The sequence below is a fragment of the Nansenia antarctica genome (assembly GCF_963989245.1).
Source record: "Nansenia antarctica genome assembly, chromosome: 13".
NCBI classification, from domain to species: domain Eukaryota; kingdom Metazoa; phylum Chordata; class Actinopteri; order Argentiniformes; family Microstomatidae; genus Nansenia; species Nansenia antarctica.
This window is the reverse complement of record NC_137683.1, coordinates 22,513,648-22,529,370: the sequence shown is the minus strand read 5'-3', so window position 1 is coordinate 22,529,370 and position 15,723 is coordinate 22,513,648. Positions and strand designations below refer to the sequence as shown.

At 44.8% G+C, this 15,723-nt stretch overlaps 1 protein-coding gene across 1 annotated transcript in view; it reads right to left on the bottom strand.

Moving 5' to 3' along the window:
• Nucleotides 1-9,324: 9,324 nt before the first annotated feature.
• l3mbtl4 (L3MBTL histone methyl-lysine binding protein 4) overlaps nt 9,325-15,723 on the bottom strand; it is a 77,194-nt gene continuing 70,795 nt past the window's right edge. The window contains exons 18-19 of the mRNA XM_080544434.1: nt 11,578-11,640; nt 9,325-10,462 (exon numbers count right to left, since the gene is read on the bottom strand). Of these exons, the coding sequence (XP_080400560.1) occupies nt 10,304-10,462; nt 11,578-11,640 (222 nt within the window). The 3' untranslated portion in view covers nt 9,325-10,303. The remainder of the gene's footprint in view (nt 10,463-11,577; nt 11,641-15,723) is intronic.

The following is a 15,723-nucleotide window of genomic DNA, read 5'->3' as shown; positions in this document are numbered from 1 at the left end:
TTGCCATCGTAACACGATCCCGCAGTAAAAGCAAGCATGTGGAACCAGCACAGTGAAAATTGCACAAATGAAATTCAGATGAGCGGTTCGTTCGGCACTTCATTAAAATCCATATGCATAAGCTATAACACACATAACTTACCATAGAATATAGGTGAAAAGAACCACATCTTTAAAAAAAAACATTAGAGGAAAGTTTCGATCATCCTTGGGCGCGGATGTGTAATGTTGTGAAAGAAAAAACTCAGTTTATTCCATATAATTCCATTTAGGCAAAAAGGGGGGTTTGGTCGGTCAGCTCCGCCGGTGAGCTTACCGGGGACCCATCGCGGCGCGTGGATTTAGTAGTTCTCACCGAGGCTCTGAGAGCCTCTCCAAGTGAACGTGCGTCGGTGAGAAAACCCGTTCCTTTTTATCCGGCGCGCTCCAGCCCTCCTCTCCAGGGAGTGTCTGTCTGTCACCGAGCTGCGCGCCACGGAGACTTTGCTACGAAGAGTTTAGCCCTGCCAGCCAGCCAAGAAGCAAGCAAGGGGTGATCAGATCGGGGGCTATTGCTTGCTGATGTTTCTCTCTGATTCCCTGACTGTTGTTGCTATGATACCACACAGCAACCATCGTCTGAAATTGCTGCAGGATTTGAATAATTGGGCTTCTTAACTAGCTGATCCATGCTCGGTAGGTGGAGAACCGCCATGCACGGGTGGATGTGGATGTGGCGCTGGAGCGAAACACGCAGCTTGCCGTGGTAACGGTCCGAGCGCATAGGATACGTCTCCTTCTACGAGCGGAGGACTTATACGATAGGCGATTATATAAAACAGTGTCTGACCTGTGCGAGACACCTGCATGGCGTCCTAAATGTCATCATCTCGCCACAAAAGGGCGCTCTGAATTCGTGCGTCTGTCAAAAGAGTCTTGACAAGACCTACCGCTGTGAGACGCACACTTTATTTGAATGAATTGTCTTTATTGTCATTGATATAGTACAGGTACCAAACAACGAAATTTGGGAGGGGGGGCTCCCCTGGTGCTAGGAAAAGAAAAAAAAACTAAAGAAAAACAAGAAGGAAAAGGAGCTGGTTTACATAAATAAAGGCTATGTACACTATCCACTATACTATACTGTACAAATAAAACACTGTGCTGTACTCTATGCTATGCTATACCTATTCTAACATTTCCTATTCTCTGCAACCTTATGTACCCTAGGGTTGTCATATTGCACATAGTGTTATTGCACATTCATTTAAAGTGTCGCAGTTTGCAGGCTTGAAATGTACACATTTGTGCCTCAGCACTACACCTGATCATCACACCACATCAATCCGTCCAGACTGTCCAGGGCCCAGAACCTAGGTCTTTGCTGTGTTCAGGGCCTGGATGGCCCTGGGGTAGAAGCTGAGCTTCAGTCTGTTTGTCCTTGCGAACATGGTCCTGTACCGCCTGTTCGAGGGCAGCCGAGCAAAGTGTTCGTACCCAGGGTGGGATGGGTCTCTGGAGATCTTGGAGGCCTTCCTGAGGCAGCGTGTGTTGTACAGCTCTTCCAGAGAGGGGAGGGGGGCGCCGGTGATCTTCTGGGCCGTTCTCACGACTCTCTGTAGCGCATTCCTCTCTGCGGCTGTGCAGCTGGAGAACCAGTTGCAGATGCAGTAGGTGAGGATGCTCTCCACTGCGCAGCGGTAGAAGGCCACCAGCATCTCCTGTCTGATGTGGTCTTTCCTGAGGACTCTCAGGAAGAAGAGCCGCTGTTGTGCCTTCTTGATGGTGGCTGCTGTGTTGTTCTTCCAGGACAGGTCATCCTGTATGTGCACCCCCAGGAATCGGAGGGTTGAGACTCTCTCCACGCTCCCTCCGTCGATGAGCAGGGGCTGGACCTCAGATTCTTTCCTCCTGAAGTCCACGATGATTTCCTGGGTCTTTGACTGGTTCAGCAGCAGGTTGTTAACCTTGCACCTTGCACTACATTTCTTTAGGTGGTGAACAGTACACTGGTTATTCTGCCAATTGAGTGGGCTACTGGTTACTAGCCCACCCAAATAGTCTCCAGACATCATGGTGTGATTGAAAAGAACATTTGAACAAGTGCCATAATGGTCAGATTAGCTGATCTGGATTCCAAACTGATTGTGGAAACAGACGCAGAGAGGAATATAGTGATCTGGGGACTGGGAACTGGGAAGGCAGAACAAATGCGCCTGAGGGGAGATGTTATAGATGTGATGAGCAAGCATGAATTTCCCAGGACTCATCTACAAGTTCCTTCACAAGTAGCCTACTTCACACGGTGTAATTGTGTAATGTTGACTTTGCATCCATTCACCTGTGATAATATATGCATCTGTCAAGAGATTCACATGTAAAATGTATAGGCTACTGATTCATTTGGTGCATAGTTGCCCTAGCCTCCACATTACTCCAAGGAGAACAGCACAATTCAGTTGAGGATACAGTATATTATCAAATGCAATTTATACATGCATGGTCCACATCAGAGATCAGTTTCAGGTAACAACCAATACCTCTGATGTTTATATAAATAATGTACAATGGAAACCTTAATCCCAATTAACAATACTGATGGAAAATTTATTAAAATATCCATTGGTAAAACAACCTAATTAGGCTACATTGACTTTTGAGCAGCTATATTGATGTAGAAGGCTCTACATGCAGTCTCTCAATGGAGGAGCTATACATCGACAACAACCCTGTGTAAGGCCCGTTAGCAACTCCGCCGGGCCAGTAGCTAGTGCGGTCGGTTTATAAGCGGGAGGTCGTGAGGTCATTACCCGCTTAGAGCAAGCTGCTCTACCCTGCCGTTCACTACAATAATTATGTTGCAATATAGATATACAGTACATCAGGCTAAGGAGCCCGGGAGGTGATATGGATTGATTTCTAAACCGTGCGCACAAAATATAAACCATCATTTTATAGCATTATTCGTGGGCTTTATATTTCGTGCACAATTTAATTCTATAAGAATGACTTGAGTTCCATAACCTCCTCCCCACCGCCGGACGATTTTAGTCAGTGTGGAGCTGCACACTCCTCCTCTCACTGGTGTGCCGTTTTCTCCAGACCGCCTAGTCTCCCGTGTCCCCACGACCGCATTACAGCCGCCCGTCGGGGGCCAGCGTCACGACTCACGGCAGAGGCACGCCTGGTCCCCTGGCGCTGCTTATTTGATATATGTATTCACTCCGAATCCAGCAAAGCTCACTTTTGCAAGGAGTGTGATTAATTAGTGTGACTTAGGCCTACTGTCCCAGAAAAAATAAATGGCATCGGCTAAAACAAGTCTGAAGTCACTCATGGTCTTTTGATGTTTTTACACCTCAGTGCACGGTTAAAGCCTGCGACAACACAATGTTACCGTCATTGAAAAAGGTGTGTTGGGGGCCACTTTGTACCGAGAGACAGTAGCGAATCGGCCCTTTGGAGCACCGGTAGAATTCCCAGTCGATCTGTGGGCCGTGGGGCCGAAGGACGGGCCTGTAGATCTGTGGGCTGCGGGGCCTGTGACCAACGCGCTGGATGATGGGCGATGTGTGACACGAACTGTGGGCTTCACACAGCCCAGCCCTGCCAGCGGGAATGTCTGAGCCCTTTTGTTGTCCCAGTCCGTCCCTGCCCGTCCCTGCCTAGAACAGCATAATCACTGGAAGCTAGTGGATTGAAGCACAATGTCACCAGGTAGGCCTTCTTGCATAGAAATACATTTTTACCATCATCACTGTACAACAACGAGCATTGCAGTGAGGGAACTAAACAACGCAGATATTTTCTTCTAGAGTTAAATCGTGCTCACAAATTGCTATAGAATAGTAGAATAGTAATTCGTTAGCACGTTTTATATTTTGTGCGCAAGATAAAAAACAACAACTCAGTCCATGTCACCTCCCTGGCATTGTGGTACGGTATACAGTCTAATAAATGCAAGGTTGCCGGTTCGATCGATCCTTGTGCAAGACACTGAACCCCAAATTGCTCCCAATGAGAGGGCCGGCGCCTTGCATGGTAGCTTGCCGTCATTTGTGTGTGAGTGTGTGTGTGAATGAGAGGCCATTGTAAAGCTCTTTGGAATAAGATGCTATAGAAGTGCAGTCCATTTGTACCAATACACTTCAGACTTCTCCCACTACATGACATAACACACAGAAAATCTACTGATAAATCCCACTGATATTCAGGCCCACAACTGAACAGTAAAGCAGCAGTTTTCGGAGATAAGCCTTGTGTCTCACAGAGATGAGCCACTGTGCCACTAACAAGGTCCAGGGTGTTGAACCAGTCACTGAATCAGAATCAGAATACTGTAGCTTTCATTATAAGTACACAAGAGTAAAAATCGTTGACTTTGGTTCCTCAACATTGGCATTGCGGGCGGCATCAAGATACACAAACCACTGAGGTTGGAAGTCTTATGAAAACCTGGATGGAGAGAGGGGCTTAAGGAGAAACCTCTAGGGTTTCTGCAGAAGCTTAGAGCTCTATTGGAAGATACAGGAACAGGGATCACATCTAATAGCTCACTCCCTCCCACTGATACCCTGAGGCTCGGAGATTCAAAATTGCAGTTGCACCCTTTAGAGGGTCCCAGGGGTGATTCTCTCTAGAGCGATGTCTGGCATTACTATTCTGTTTGGGGGGATAGGATTGGCAATATTAAAAAAAAAAATCCTCAAGGAGGAAATAACAATGAGAAACAATGGAGCACTTTTGGAGCGCAAATTAGCCTCAGCTAATCTAGCTCCATGTTGGGATGTGACAGCGGCTCCACCAATAATCCCCGGTACTTTCTAGAGCTAAAGCACCTGGAACTGGTCCAGTTTGAAATGGGTCTTAATCGTATTTGTCTCTGTTCCCATAGCACTAGCTAGCTCGTTCTGCCTCCACACTGACACAGCCCACAGAAGCAGAGAGCGAATTAAAAAGCGCTGTCACTGCAGTATTCCCACATTACGCCCAAGACAGACCTACAGCAGCACACTGCCTAATGACCTGAGCTGAGAGCATTAGGGCCCTTTAACTGTCCACAGGGACGCTGATGCTTCACATGTTGGAACCTGGGTAATTATAACAGAGCGTGTCATACAGTAGGGATGTGTGTTAGTGTAGTGAGTATACAGTGTATGAGACAGACAGGAGAGAGAGAGAGAGAGAGAGAGAGAGAGAGAGAGAGAGAGAGGAGAGAGAGAGAGAGAGAGAGAGAGAGAGAGAGAGGAGAGAATGAGAGAGAGAGAGAGAGAGAGAGAGAGAGAATGTTCCTGGAGGCTAGAATGAGGACGATATTGCAGTAAGGGGAAATTGCACCAACAATTTCCCCTCTGTACACTGCAAGTAAATTATTTCCCCTTCTTCTCTTCTACCACCGCCTCAGAGACGCCACAGACACAGACATGTTTAATATGCAAGGCTTTGAACATGACATTGGATCTACTATGTTATTGCGAGAGTAAACGTTGACAGCGCTGCAGACTGTTTATCCGCGGTAGGAGGTACAGTCATGGACAAACATATTGGCACTTCTGTCAGATGAGGCACAATTTCTCTTGGAAAATAGTTGCAATTACACAATGCTTTGGTATTCACATGTTTATTGGAACAATACAACACAAAAAAGCAGAGAGAAAAAAGCATGTATGGTTGAATGTATGGTTCCATTGTTTTTTTTTACTCTCTCATTAATCAAGTGAGTACACAGTACTGCAGTAGCTCAGGCTTTACCACTACAGGGAAAACAGCATGTCTAAATGAATACCTCTGAGGGATCTACTGCACTGTAATTACACGCAGCAGAAGGAGACACTGGTGTACTGCATTGGCATTGAATAGGGACTGTATGACAGAAGTCATATTATACATGTATTAATACGAACGTGACGGATTACATGGAGGATTACTATAAAGCATTTGTGTAGGCTTTGTGAAGGGTTTATGATGACTCAAGCTATGAAAGTTATCATTGTTTAGAGTCAGACCTAACTTTTACTTACACACAGAAACACCCACAGCTATGTCAAATGTTGAACAAAATGAATAATTGTTTGACTTATGAATGTACAAATCTAAGATCTTTTCAATTTTGCTTAAGAGTAATCGCCTCAGGACTTAATCCCAAAAATATAAATAAAACAATTAAATGAATTATGAATTTAAATCATTTAAGGGGGAACCTCATAAACTGTAATATGGTTTATGGTTTTTACACTGCGGTACTCAACCTACCGCTCTTAAAGGAAACCTATTTTTTATTTTAAAAGTCTCTGGGGTCCCCCAAAAAATATTTTGTTGTTGAAAATACCACTCAGTTTTTAATCTAAAGGTATTCTAGCATGCCTCTATACCCCTCTGTTCCAGTCATTTTCTCGACGGGCTGTTTTTGTTTCTGGCGCTTTAAATCCAAATGAGCTTCTCCTTCCCACGCCCCACTCCTGAGGTTAGTTAGTTAACCTCCTGTGGTGTTCATGAAGAGGCCGGAGGAACGCCTCGTTCTTTGCACAACTTGAGATGAGATAGATACTGGTTGGATGAGACAGTTAAGAAAAGGAGCATTGTAATCCATTTTAACATTTTCATTAACATTCTACACTGTGTTCAGAGACTCACTTTACTTACTCACAGGCCATCGATGAAACCCCTCCATTCTCTCCGGTCTTGTGCTCTCCGATCCAGTCGTTGCCATGACAGCCCTTCCGCCTTCATCTCCTGTTCTGTGGTTCTTCTCCAGGTGGTTCTAGGTCTTCCTCTCTTCCTCCTAGCCTTGTGGGTTCCATGTTAGAGCCCTGCTGCTTTGAGATTGATTTGTTTTGTTTACCGAGTGTGTGGCCTATCCAGTTCCATTTTCTCCTCTTGATTTGGATTTCTATTGTTTCTTGTTTGGTGAGTTCCCACAGGTTGCTGCTTGAGATGGTGTTGGGCCAGTAGATTCCCAGGAGGCGTCAGAGGCAGCGGTTAAGAGACTCAAGAGATAATAAAACAGCCTCATTTATGGTGAAAACCTATGTAGGCCTACTTTGTTTCCACACAGAACATTGATCAGGAATCGATAATGAATCGGATCAATAAGGAAAATCGATAATGGCATCAGTATTGATATCATGTTATCAATTCCCTATCCCTATGTGTGTCACAGCTTTAAGCTCACGTGCACTGCACACACACACACACACACACACACACACACACACACACACACACACACACACACACACATACACACACACACACACACACACACACACACGTACACATACACACGAAAACGGAGAACACACAGTAGCAGAAGGAAGCTGAGCTGAGTGAGCAGAGCAGAGCAGAACACACCAGAATAAAGTGAGTGAGATTGAGAACAAACTCGTTTAGCTACATACAACCTCGTGTTGTATCTGTTCCCAACCGACCGCCAATTCCTACCAATCCTAGAGTCAACACAGCAAGGAGGGAGAGAAACAGCGTTTCAGATCCACAAATATCAAATCGAACACATTGTCACATATTTGCCCAGAAATAGTGGTAAATAAGCCTTACCTTTAGCAGAACATCTTCTTTCTTGACTTTGTGGATGCAAAGTCGTTGATTAAATTCTCAAATTCTATGAGTAGAATTGATTGATGATTCCTTGAGTAGTTTGGAGTCAATTCTGTACGTGTTTGCATCTCTTCCAGTAAATAATATATAGAAAATATGACAAATATTTTAAAGGTCTAGTCGTTGTCTTATCATCTGGTGCCCCTCCATTGTCTGGTGGCCCAGGACGCCCCATGGCGTCTATAGATAATCCAGGCCAAGGCGGGAGCAGCACATCTGAATGGCTTGTTGAATCGCATGTTTTCGGAAATACACAGCCCACAAGGAATTGACTGAATTGCTTTATTTCACAGTTTCTGTGTTAGTAGGGTCACCCGAGACCCAAATGTATTAGGTATAGCACAAGCACTGAAAAAGTGTGTGTTTTTCATAACATTGAGACCTTGAGAAAAACCCCTGAGAAAACAACATTAAAATAAAGCAATATTTTCAAGACCTTTGCACTGTTTATTTGAATTGTGAAGTTGTTGTGATTCATCTGTATGCACTGGTTGTACAAAGTGTAAATTCAGTGTAAGAAACAGGGTTTAGAAATATGTACAGCACACGGATTAAATTAGCCAACAAACATGTTCATATACTGTAGGAAATCAAGATGAAGCGCTAGTTTCCATGCACTAAACAGCAGTCTTGCACATTACAGTAGTGAAAAAGCAGCATCAAGGTAGAATACACACGTCTTGATCCTGGATGTTTGGGGACGGAGATGACAGAGATATCAGAGATATTAGAGATAAAGACCCTCTTAAAATAAAGGAGCACGTCAGTAAACACAGTCACATTCCTGAAGTTTCAATGGTATTTGGTTGAATCTCAGTTGCCACATTTAAATAAGGACATTAGCAAAGACATAGCATAGCGTAGTTGTGCTAACAAGTAACACTCAATTTCCATGAGTTACTGAAAATATAATTGTACAGATAACTTTTTCTGTTCTTTACTAATAAGAAAATACCTGCATACTGCCGGTAACAGTGAGAGCATTTGCCCAATGGAAAAAAAGAGACCAAAAATATAGGAAAAAAACCCCCAACAATATTGGTCCGGATCTACAAGAAAGGATGAAACGTTAAATAAAGATAAATGTTGAAGCTAGAGTTGCCACAAAAAAAGTTAAACTAAGTAAAGCATCTGCATTACCGTGACATAACAATAACCTATAAAACAAATATTTAACTTATTTCGATTATCTTCAGCTCAAAACTATCCGATGGTTTACACACTGTTCAAAACTTTCAGCCAATTTTGTATTCATCTAATATGCAATACATGATCAGATAAAACACATTTTGAATTAAAAATGTCAAACAAACCCTTTTGGCATTTCAGAAAATTTGCTAAAATATATTATATATTAATTTCCTTCAACTCTGCAAACACCTAGATGTTTTCACAATAAATCCAGGTGAATCCGTTGCTATAGTGACATCAAAGAAGCACAAAAACAAAATAGATTCAAATCAAATCAAGATGGAGGACACAGTGGGCTTCTCCCAGTGTGAGTCAGTAGCAATAAGAATGGCTCAATCCCAAACCAACCTCTAGCCCCTACACCCTACGGGTTCAGAGACTCTGAAGACCCTACGCACCTATGGAGATCTGAGAGGATCTGGCCAGGTGTACAGTAGGTAAGACATACTTCTTCCAAACCTATCAGAGGAGAATGTGGAGAAACTACTATACTACTTAAATCTTAACCCTCTCAGGCTTACGTAAGTGTCTGGGGGGGGGGTTGGGGCTAGTGATCGATTTGACTTTAGGTTGGGTTTAAATGGAAAGCTGTACCAGAGGTCAACTCCTGTACTGTGGTTTAGACTGTTTGTATTGTGACTACAGATAGCACCGTTATGACCCAGAAAAGCACAGGTTGTTTGTGTGTGTCGTATAGTTAGTACACAGCTCTGTACTGGCAGTGGTGATTGTCAGTTCTTTGATCCTCAGGGGAAACTAGAGCAGGAAAAGGGTACAGCATAAAATACATAGAAAAACTGTGCTGCTGTGTATAGTATTTGTATACATGTAGGTTGAGTTGAACATCAACCCTGTTTGAGTATTAAAGGCAGATTTGGAGACTCCATACACACACACGCACACACGCACACACACACACACACACACACACACACACACACACACACACACACACACACACGCTCACACCCAGGAACCTGAAGTCCAAAGCTGACAGATTACGTGTTGGCCACGTCCTTTAACATAAGTACCTGTATGCCCAGGAGCATGGGTGGGGGTGGGGGTGGAGGGTGTCGGGTGGAATCGTTTTCTTTTGGAATGGATCAACCAGTAAATGTGCGTGTCTGATTGATAGGTGAAGTGGTTGTCAAAATGTATTCTGAGAACTTGCTGCTGGTTCAAGACTACTAAAAATCTCAATACATTTTCCCCATGATTTTGTCTTGTTAATTATAGGCTAATTCTCTAGTTGTGTAAAATGTATGCTTACTTTAAATTGGATGTTTTCTCTGATTAAATAGTTTGGTTCATGTAACCATTTCTCAATGATTTTGTCTCTATGTAAAAATGGGAAAAATGGGAAAAATGAATGAGCATTTTCGTCTTTCACCGACGTAAGTTCAACAAAACTCAAACAAAGTACATTCTGACGCCACGCTTCGGACCTCTACTGGACACATGAAAGGCCTGGTGGGTGTGGCCTTGGCTGCCTCAGGTGTTGGTGTCGCCTGCCGATTGGTCAGGTGTTGGCGTCACTGCTTGCTGATTGGCTGTCCTCCTCCGCATGCTTGAACATCAGGATGGAGTTGTAAATCTTGAGGGCGGGGCCTAACTTCATGCTCATGATCTTGACGATGTCACGCTGCGTCAGCAGAAGGAACGCCTTCCCGTCAATTTGCTGGTGAAAGACGACAACCAACCGGATTACATGAGAACTAACTAACACACACAACTAACCCACAAACCAAAGACCTATTTTGGACAATATAACGTTTTTAGAGCATTTCTGCTTTATGGGATAGAGACAGTAGAGATCGACAGGAAGAGAGAGAGGAGGGATCACATGGAGGATAGGTTGATGGAGGAAATCGAACCAGGGACCCTGCGATTATATGGCATGAGCTATGGCACCCAGGCGCCCCTAAAGTCTAAACAGCCTGGTAGCACACAGGACATGAGTTCAGGAAGAACAATCTTTTTAAAACCTTCCTATTGCAGTTCATCATTTGGATCAGATTGACAGTTCTAGACAACGAACAAGACATTTCAATCACACCGAGTATGTAAAACCACAATTAGGGAAAGCCGACGCTAATTGCACGAAATTTATCAGAAGAGCGCTGGGCAAATACTGTAGTGAGACTATTTGAGGGAAAGACTAGCGTGCTCGGAATGCTAATCACAAATAGCTTACGATAATTGAATACTTTAGATTCTAGCCGTGTCTTCTTGCCTCCGTCTAATTTCTAACTCAAACAAACCGCAGTCAAACCTTTCTGAAACAGATGCCGCCCGTCAACCCCCTGTTCACTGAAGCACATCACTACACTACTGTAGATGGATTTAGTTTCCATCACATCTTGTTCGTTTACATTTTACATTTTTGGCATTCAGCAGTCACCTTTATCCAAAGCGACTTACGACAAATACATTTGACTAAGTAAGTGAATCATCTATCCACCAATCATTGCAGGAAAAAACGAATCTATGCTTCTATGTTATGAATCTAGTGTTCACACACTCAAGAGTGAGGGGGTCTACACTTCAGGGAGCATTGGGTCTATCTATATTCCTATGGGTGTCTATTATAATTGTGGCCAGTGGCATAAACTACTATGTTCCAGCAAACTACACTACACCATATGGAGGAAGACAAGCCTTAAAACTAGCATTAACATGTACTAATAGTTTAGTACTGATCTGTGGACAGGTGCTAGACATGTAACTGTCTTAAAAGGCATTGGTTTAAGCTCTAATCTCTGAAGACTAGTGGCAGACCTGAGCAAGTCTTACCTCCTCCCTGAACTGCTTGGCCTGCTCCACACAGCCAGGCAGAGAGTGGATGAAGTCAGCCACCTGGACAGAGAGATAAAGAGAGAAAGGGGGAGAGAGAGAGAGAGAGAGAGAGAGAGAGAGAGAGAGAGAGAGAGAGAGAGAGAGAGAGAGAGAGAGACAGAGAGAGAGAAAGAGAGAGAGAGAGAGAGAGAGACAGAGAGAGAGAGAGAGAGAGAGAGAGACAGAGAGAGAGAGAGAGATAGGGGACACAGAGGACACACTGGTTGGTACATGAGACACTCTGCAAGATACAGCATCAAGGAGAATATTCCATTTCTTTTCTCAGAGTAGGGCTAGTGTAAAACCAAAGACTTGGGTTGGAATTGTATTTTCAAATATTTGAAAGTGTGTGCTGAGTATGAACTTTTGGGACTATTGCCTTAGGTTTCCATTGTGCCCGGGCAACAAAAATCAAGCTAAATATTTTAAACCGAAAACAAATACTACTTAAGACAGTTTGAGCCTAGAGATCAAAAGGCGTGGGGGGGGAAACCGGTGGGTGAAGCCACTGAGCCTCATTGCTAGTCAGAACCCCTCGTGTTGTCTTTACGGAGGTGTGGAGCACTTGGCGCTCTTGTTTGCCCGTGGGCGCTGACATTTCTGCACCGCTCCGCAGCAGCTACTACGCAGCTCCATCAATAACAAAACAAAACAAGCAAACAGTTCTCGTTGCACCATCTCAAGGCTATGGAACAAGAGTTGTGCCTCTAGATAGCCAACCCATATAGAGTAATGCACCATTAAGAGTTGCAGAAGAGAAACAAGGCAAACTTCGAGATTCGAAAAGAGAGCTGAGAGAGCTGTCGACAGTTCCAATAATAGCCTGGAGGAGCTGTGCTCTGCCGGGTGTGCAGCCAGGACCCAGCGAATGTGTGTGTGTGTGTGTGTGTGTGTGTGTGTGTGTGTGCGTGCGTGTGTGTTGGTGAGGTCAGTAGAAAAACGCCCCAGTATGATGGATATCGACAGCTTTACAACAGAGACTATTAACTGGGAGCCCGTGATGTAAGACAATAGCCTTTAGGCACCAGGTATGGTGCCAAACACTGTGCTCAGGTTATGCGTTGGAAATGTAATGAAGCAGAAGTGGAGGTGTACACTGCCAGAAAGTAACATATATTTCTATTGCTTACACAAAGGTAGTCAGGTTTTTAACATAATGAAAACACTGTCCTTCAACATCACACCAGACACTAATAATAATAATAATAATAATAATAATAATCGTCATCATGATCATCATCATAATCATAAATAGCTAAATCACTGACAAGAGAATTAGTGTTAGTTATTTTAAACAGATTACAACCAACTGCATAATATGCCCTCTTTTAACATGCACACCCTAAGGCTAAACAGCAGCACAATATGGATCAATGTTCTGCTGCCTCCATCTGATGACATTCTAAACATCAGATCAATATGATTCATAATGAAACAGGCTTTAATCTCAGTCAACCCCGAAAGCCTCACAACCTCTCTACCCCACACCACCAAAACCACCTCCCTGCATTCATTAACTCACTGAGAACCTCACACCTCTATAAATCTATTAACTCACTGAGTCCCTCTCACCTCCATAAATCTATTAACTCACTGAGTCCCTCTCACCTCCATTAATCTATTAACTCACCGAGTCCCTCTCACCTCCATTAATCTATTAACTCACTGAGTACCTCTCACCTCCATTAATCTATGAACTCACTGAGTCCCTCTCACCTCCATTAATCTATTAACTCACTGAGTCCCTCTCACCTCCATTAATCTATGAACTCACTGAGTCCCTCTCACCTCCATAAATCTATTAACTCACTGACTACCTCTCACCTCCATTAATCTATTAACTCACTGAGTACCTCTCACCTCCATTAATCTATTAACTCACTGAGTACCTCTCACCTCCATTAATCTATTAACTCACTGAGTCCCTCTCACCTCCATTAATCTATGAACTCACTGAGTCCCTCTCACCTCCATAAATCTATTAACTCACTGACTACCTCTCACCTCCATTAATCTATTAACTCACTGAGTCCCTCTCACCTCCATTAATCTATTAACTCACTGAGTACCTCACACCTCCATTAATCTATTAACTCACTGAGTCCCTCTCACCTCCATTAATCTATTAACTCACCGAGTCCCTCTCACCTCCATTAATCTATTAACTCACTGAGTCCCTCTCACCTCCATTAATCTATGAACTCACTGAGTACCACACACCTCTATACATCTATTAACTCACTGACTACCTCTCACCTCCATTAATCTATTAACTCACGGAGTCCCTCTCACCTCCATTAATCTATTAACTCACTGAGTACCTCACACCTCTATAAATCTATTAACTCACTGAGTACCTCACACCTCTATAAATCTATTAACTCACTGAGTACCTCACACCTCTATAAATCTATTAACTCACTGAGTACCTCACACCTCTATACATCTATTAACTCACTGAGTACCTCACACCTCTATACATCTATTAACCCACTGAGTACCTCACACCTCTATACATCTATTAACCCACTGAGTACCACACACCTCCATTAATCTATTAACTCACTGAGTCCCTCTCACCTCCATTAATCTATTAACTCACTGAGTCCCTCTCACCTCCATTAATCTATTAACTCACTGAGTCCCTCTCACCTCCATTAATCTATTAACTCACTGAGTCCCTCTCACCTCCATTAATCTATTAACTCACTGAGTACCTCACACCTCTATAAATCTATTAACGCACTGAGTACCTCACACCTCTATACATCTATGAACTCACTGAGTACCTCACACCTCTATAAATCTATTAACGCACTGAGCACCTCACAGCGGGTGACTTTGTCACCTACTTGGAAGATAAGATTGATGACATTAGCAGCCCTTTCTCTCCAGCTCCCGCCAACACCCCTCCCACCCCTCCCACCCCTCCCACCTCTCCCACCTCTCCCACCTCTCCCACCCCTCCCACCCCTCCCACCCCTCCCACTCCTCCCACCTCTCCCACTCCTCCCACCCCTCCCACCTCTCCCACCCCTCCCACCTCTCCCACCTCTCCCACCCCTCCCACCCCTCCCACCCCTCCCACTCCTCCCACCTCTCCCACTCCTCCCACCCCTCCCACCCCTCCCACTCCTCCCACCCCTCCCACCCCTCCCACTCCTCCCACCCCTCCCACTCCTCCCACCCCTCCCACTCCTCCCACCCCTCTCACCCCTCCCACCCCTCTCACCCCTCCCACCCCTCCCACCCCTCCCACCTCTCCCACCCCTCCCACCTCTCCCACCCCTCCCACCCCTCCCAAACTGCGCTACACTCGGTCTCTGGCTTATCAGCTCCGTTCCCTGATGAACTGGTCACATCTAACTACCTGCCGTCTCGATCCTATCTCCTCCCGCCTTCTTCTCCTATCCGTTTCCAAAGACCTCCTTCCTTCACCTTACCGCCGTAATGAATTCCTCTCCATCCCCAGGATCTGTCCCGGCTGCCTTTAAGACAGCCAGAGTCAAGCCTCTTCTCAAGAAATGAACTCTTCTGTCCACAACTACAGACGGGTATCCTTTCTCTCCTTCTTATCTAAAACCCTCGAACGTCCTGTATCTAACCAACTGTCTCACTATCTCCTTCAGACAACCTTGTTGACCCTCACCAATCCGGCTTTAAGGCTGGGCACCCTACTGAGACGGCTCCCCTTGCTGTCACAGAGGTTCCTTGCTGTCACAGAACTCCCTCCCTCTCCTTTGTTCTCATTCTTCCAAACCTGTCCGCTGCATTCGACACAGTAAGCCACCCGATCCTTCTCTTCACCCACTCAGAACTGGGCATCTCTGGCTCTGACCTCTCCTGGTTTGCATCCTACCTGGCCGGTCGCTCCTACCGGGTGACATGGCTGTCCTCTCCATGAGCCCTCACCACGAAGCCTCATCACTGGGGTCTCCCAGGGCTCTGTCCTAGGGCCGTCACTATCCTCCCTCTACACCAAATCTCTGGGCTCAGGAATTCCCCCGCATGGTTTCTCCCACCACTCCTAAGGCAGATGACACTCACTCTTTCTCTCCCACTCCCCCCTCACAGGTGGCACCACATGTCACTGCGTGTCCTGCA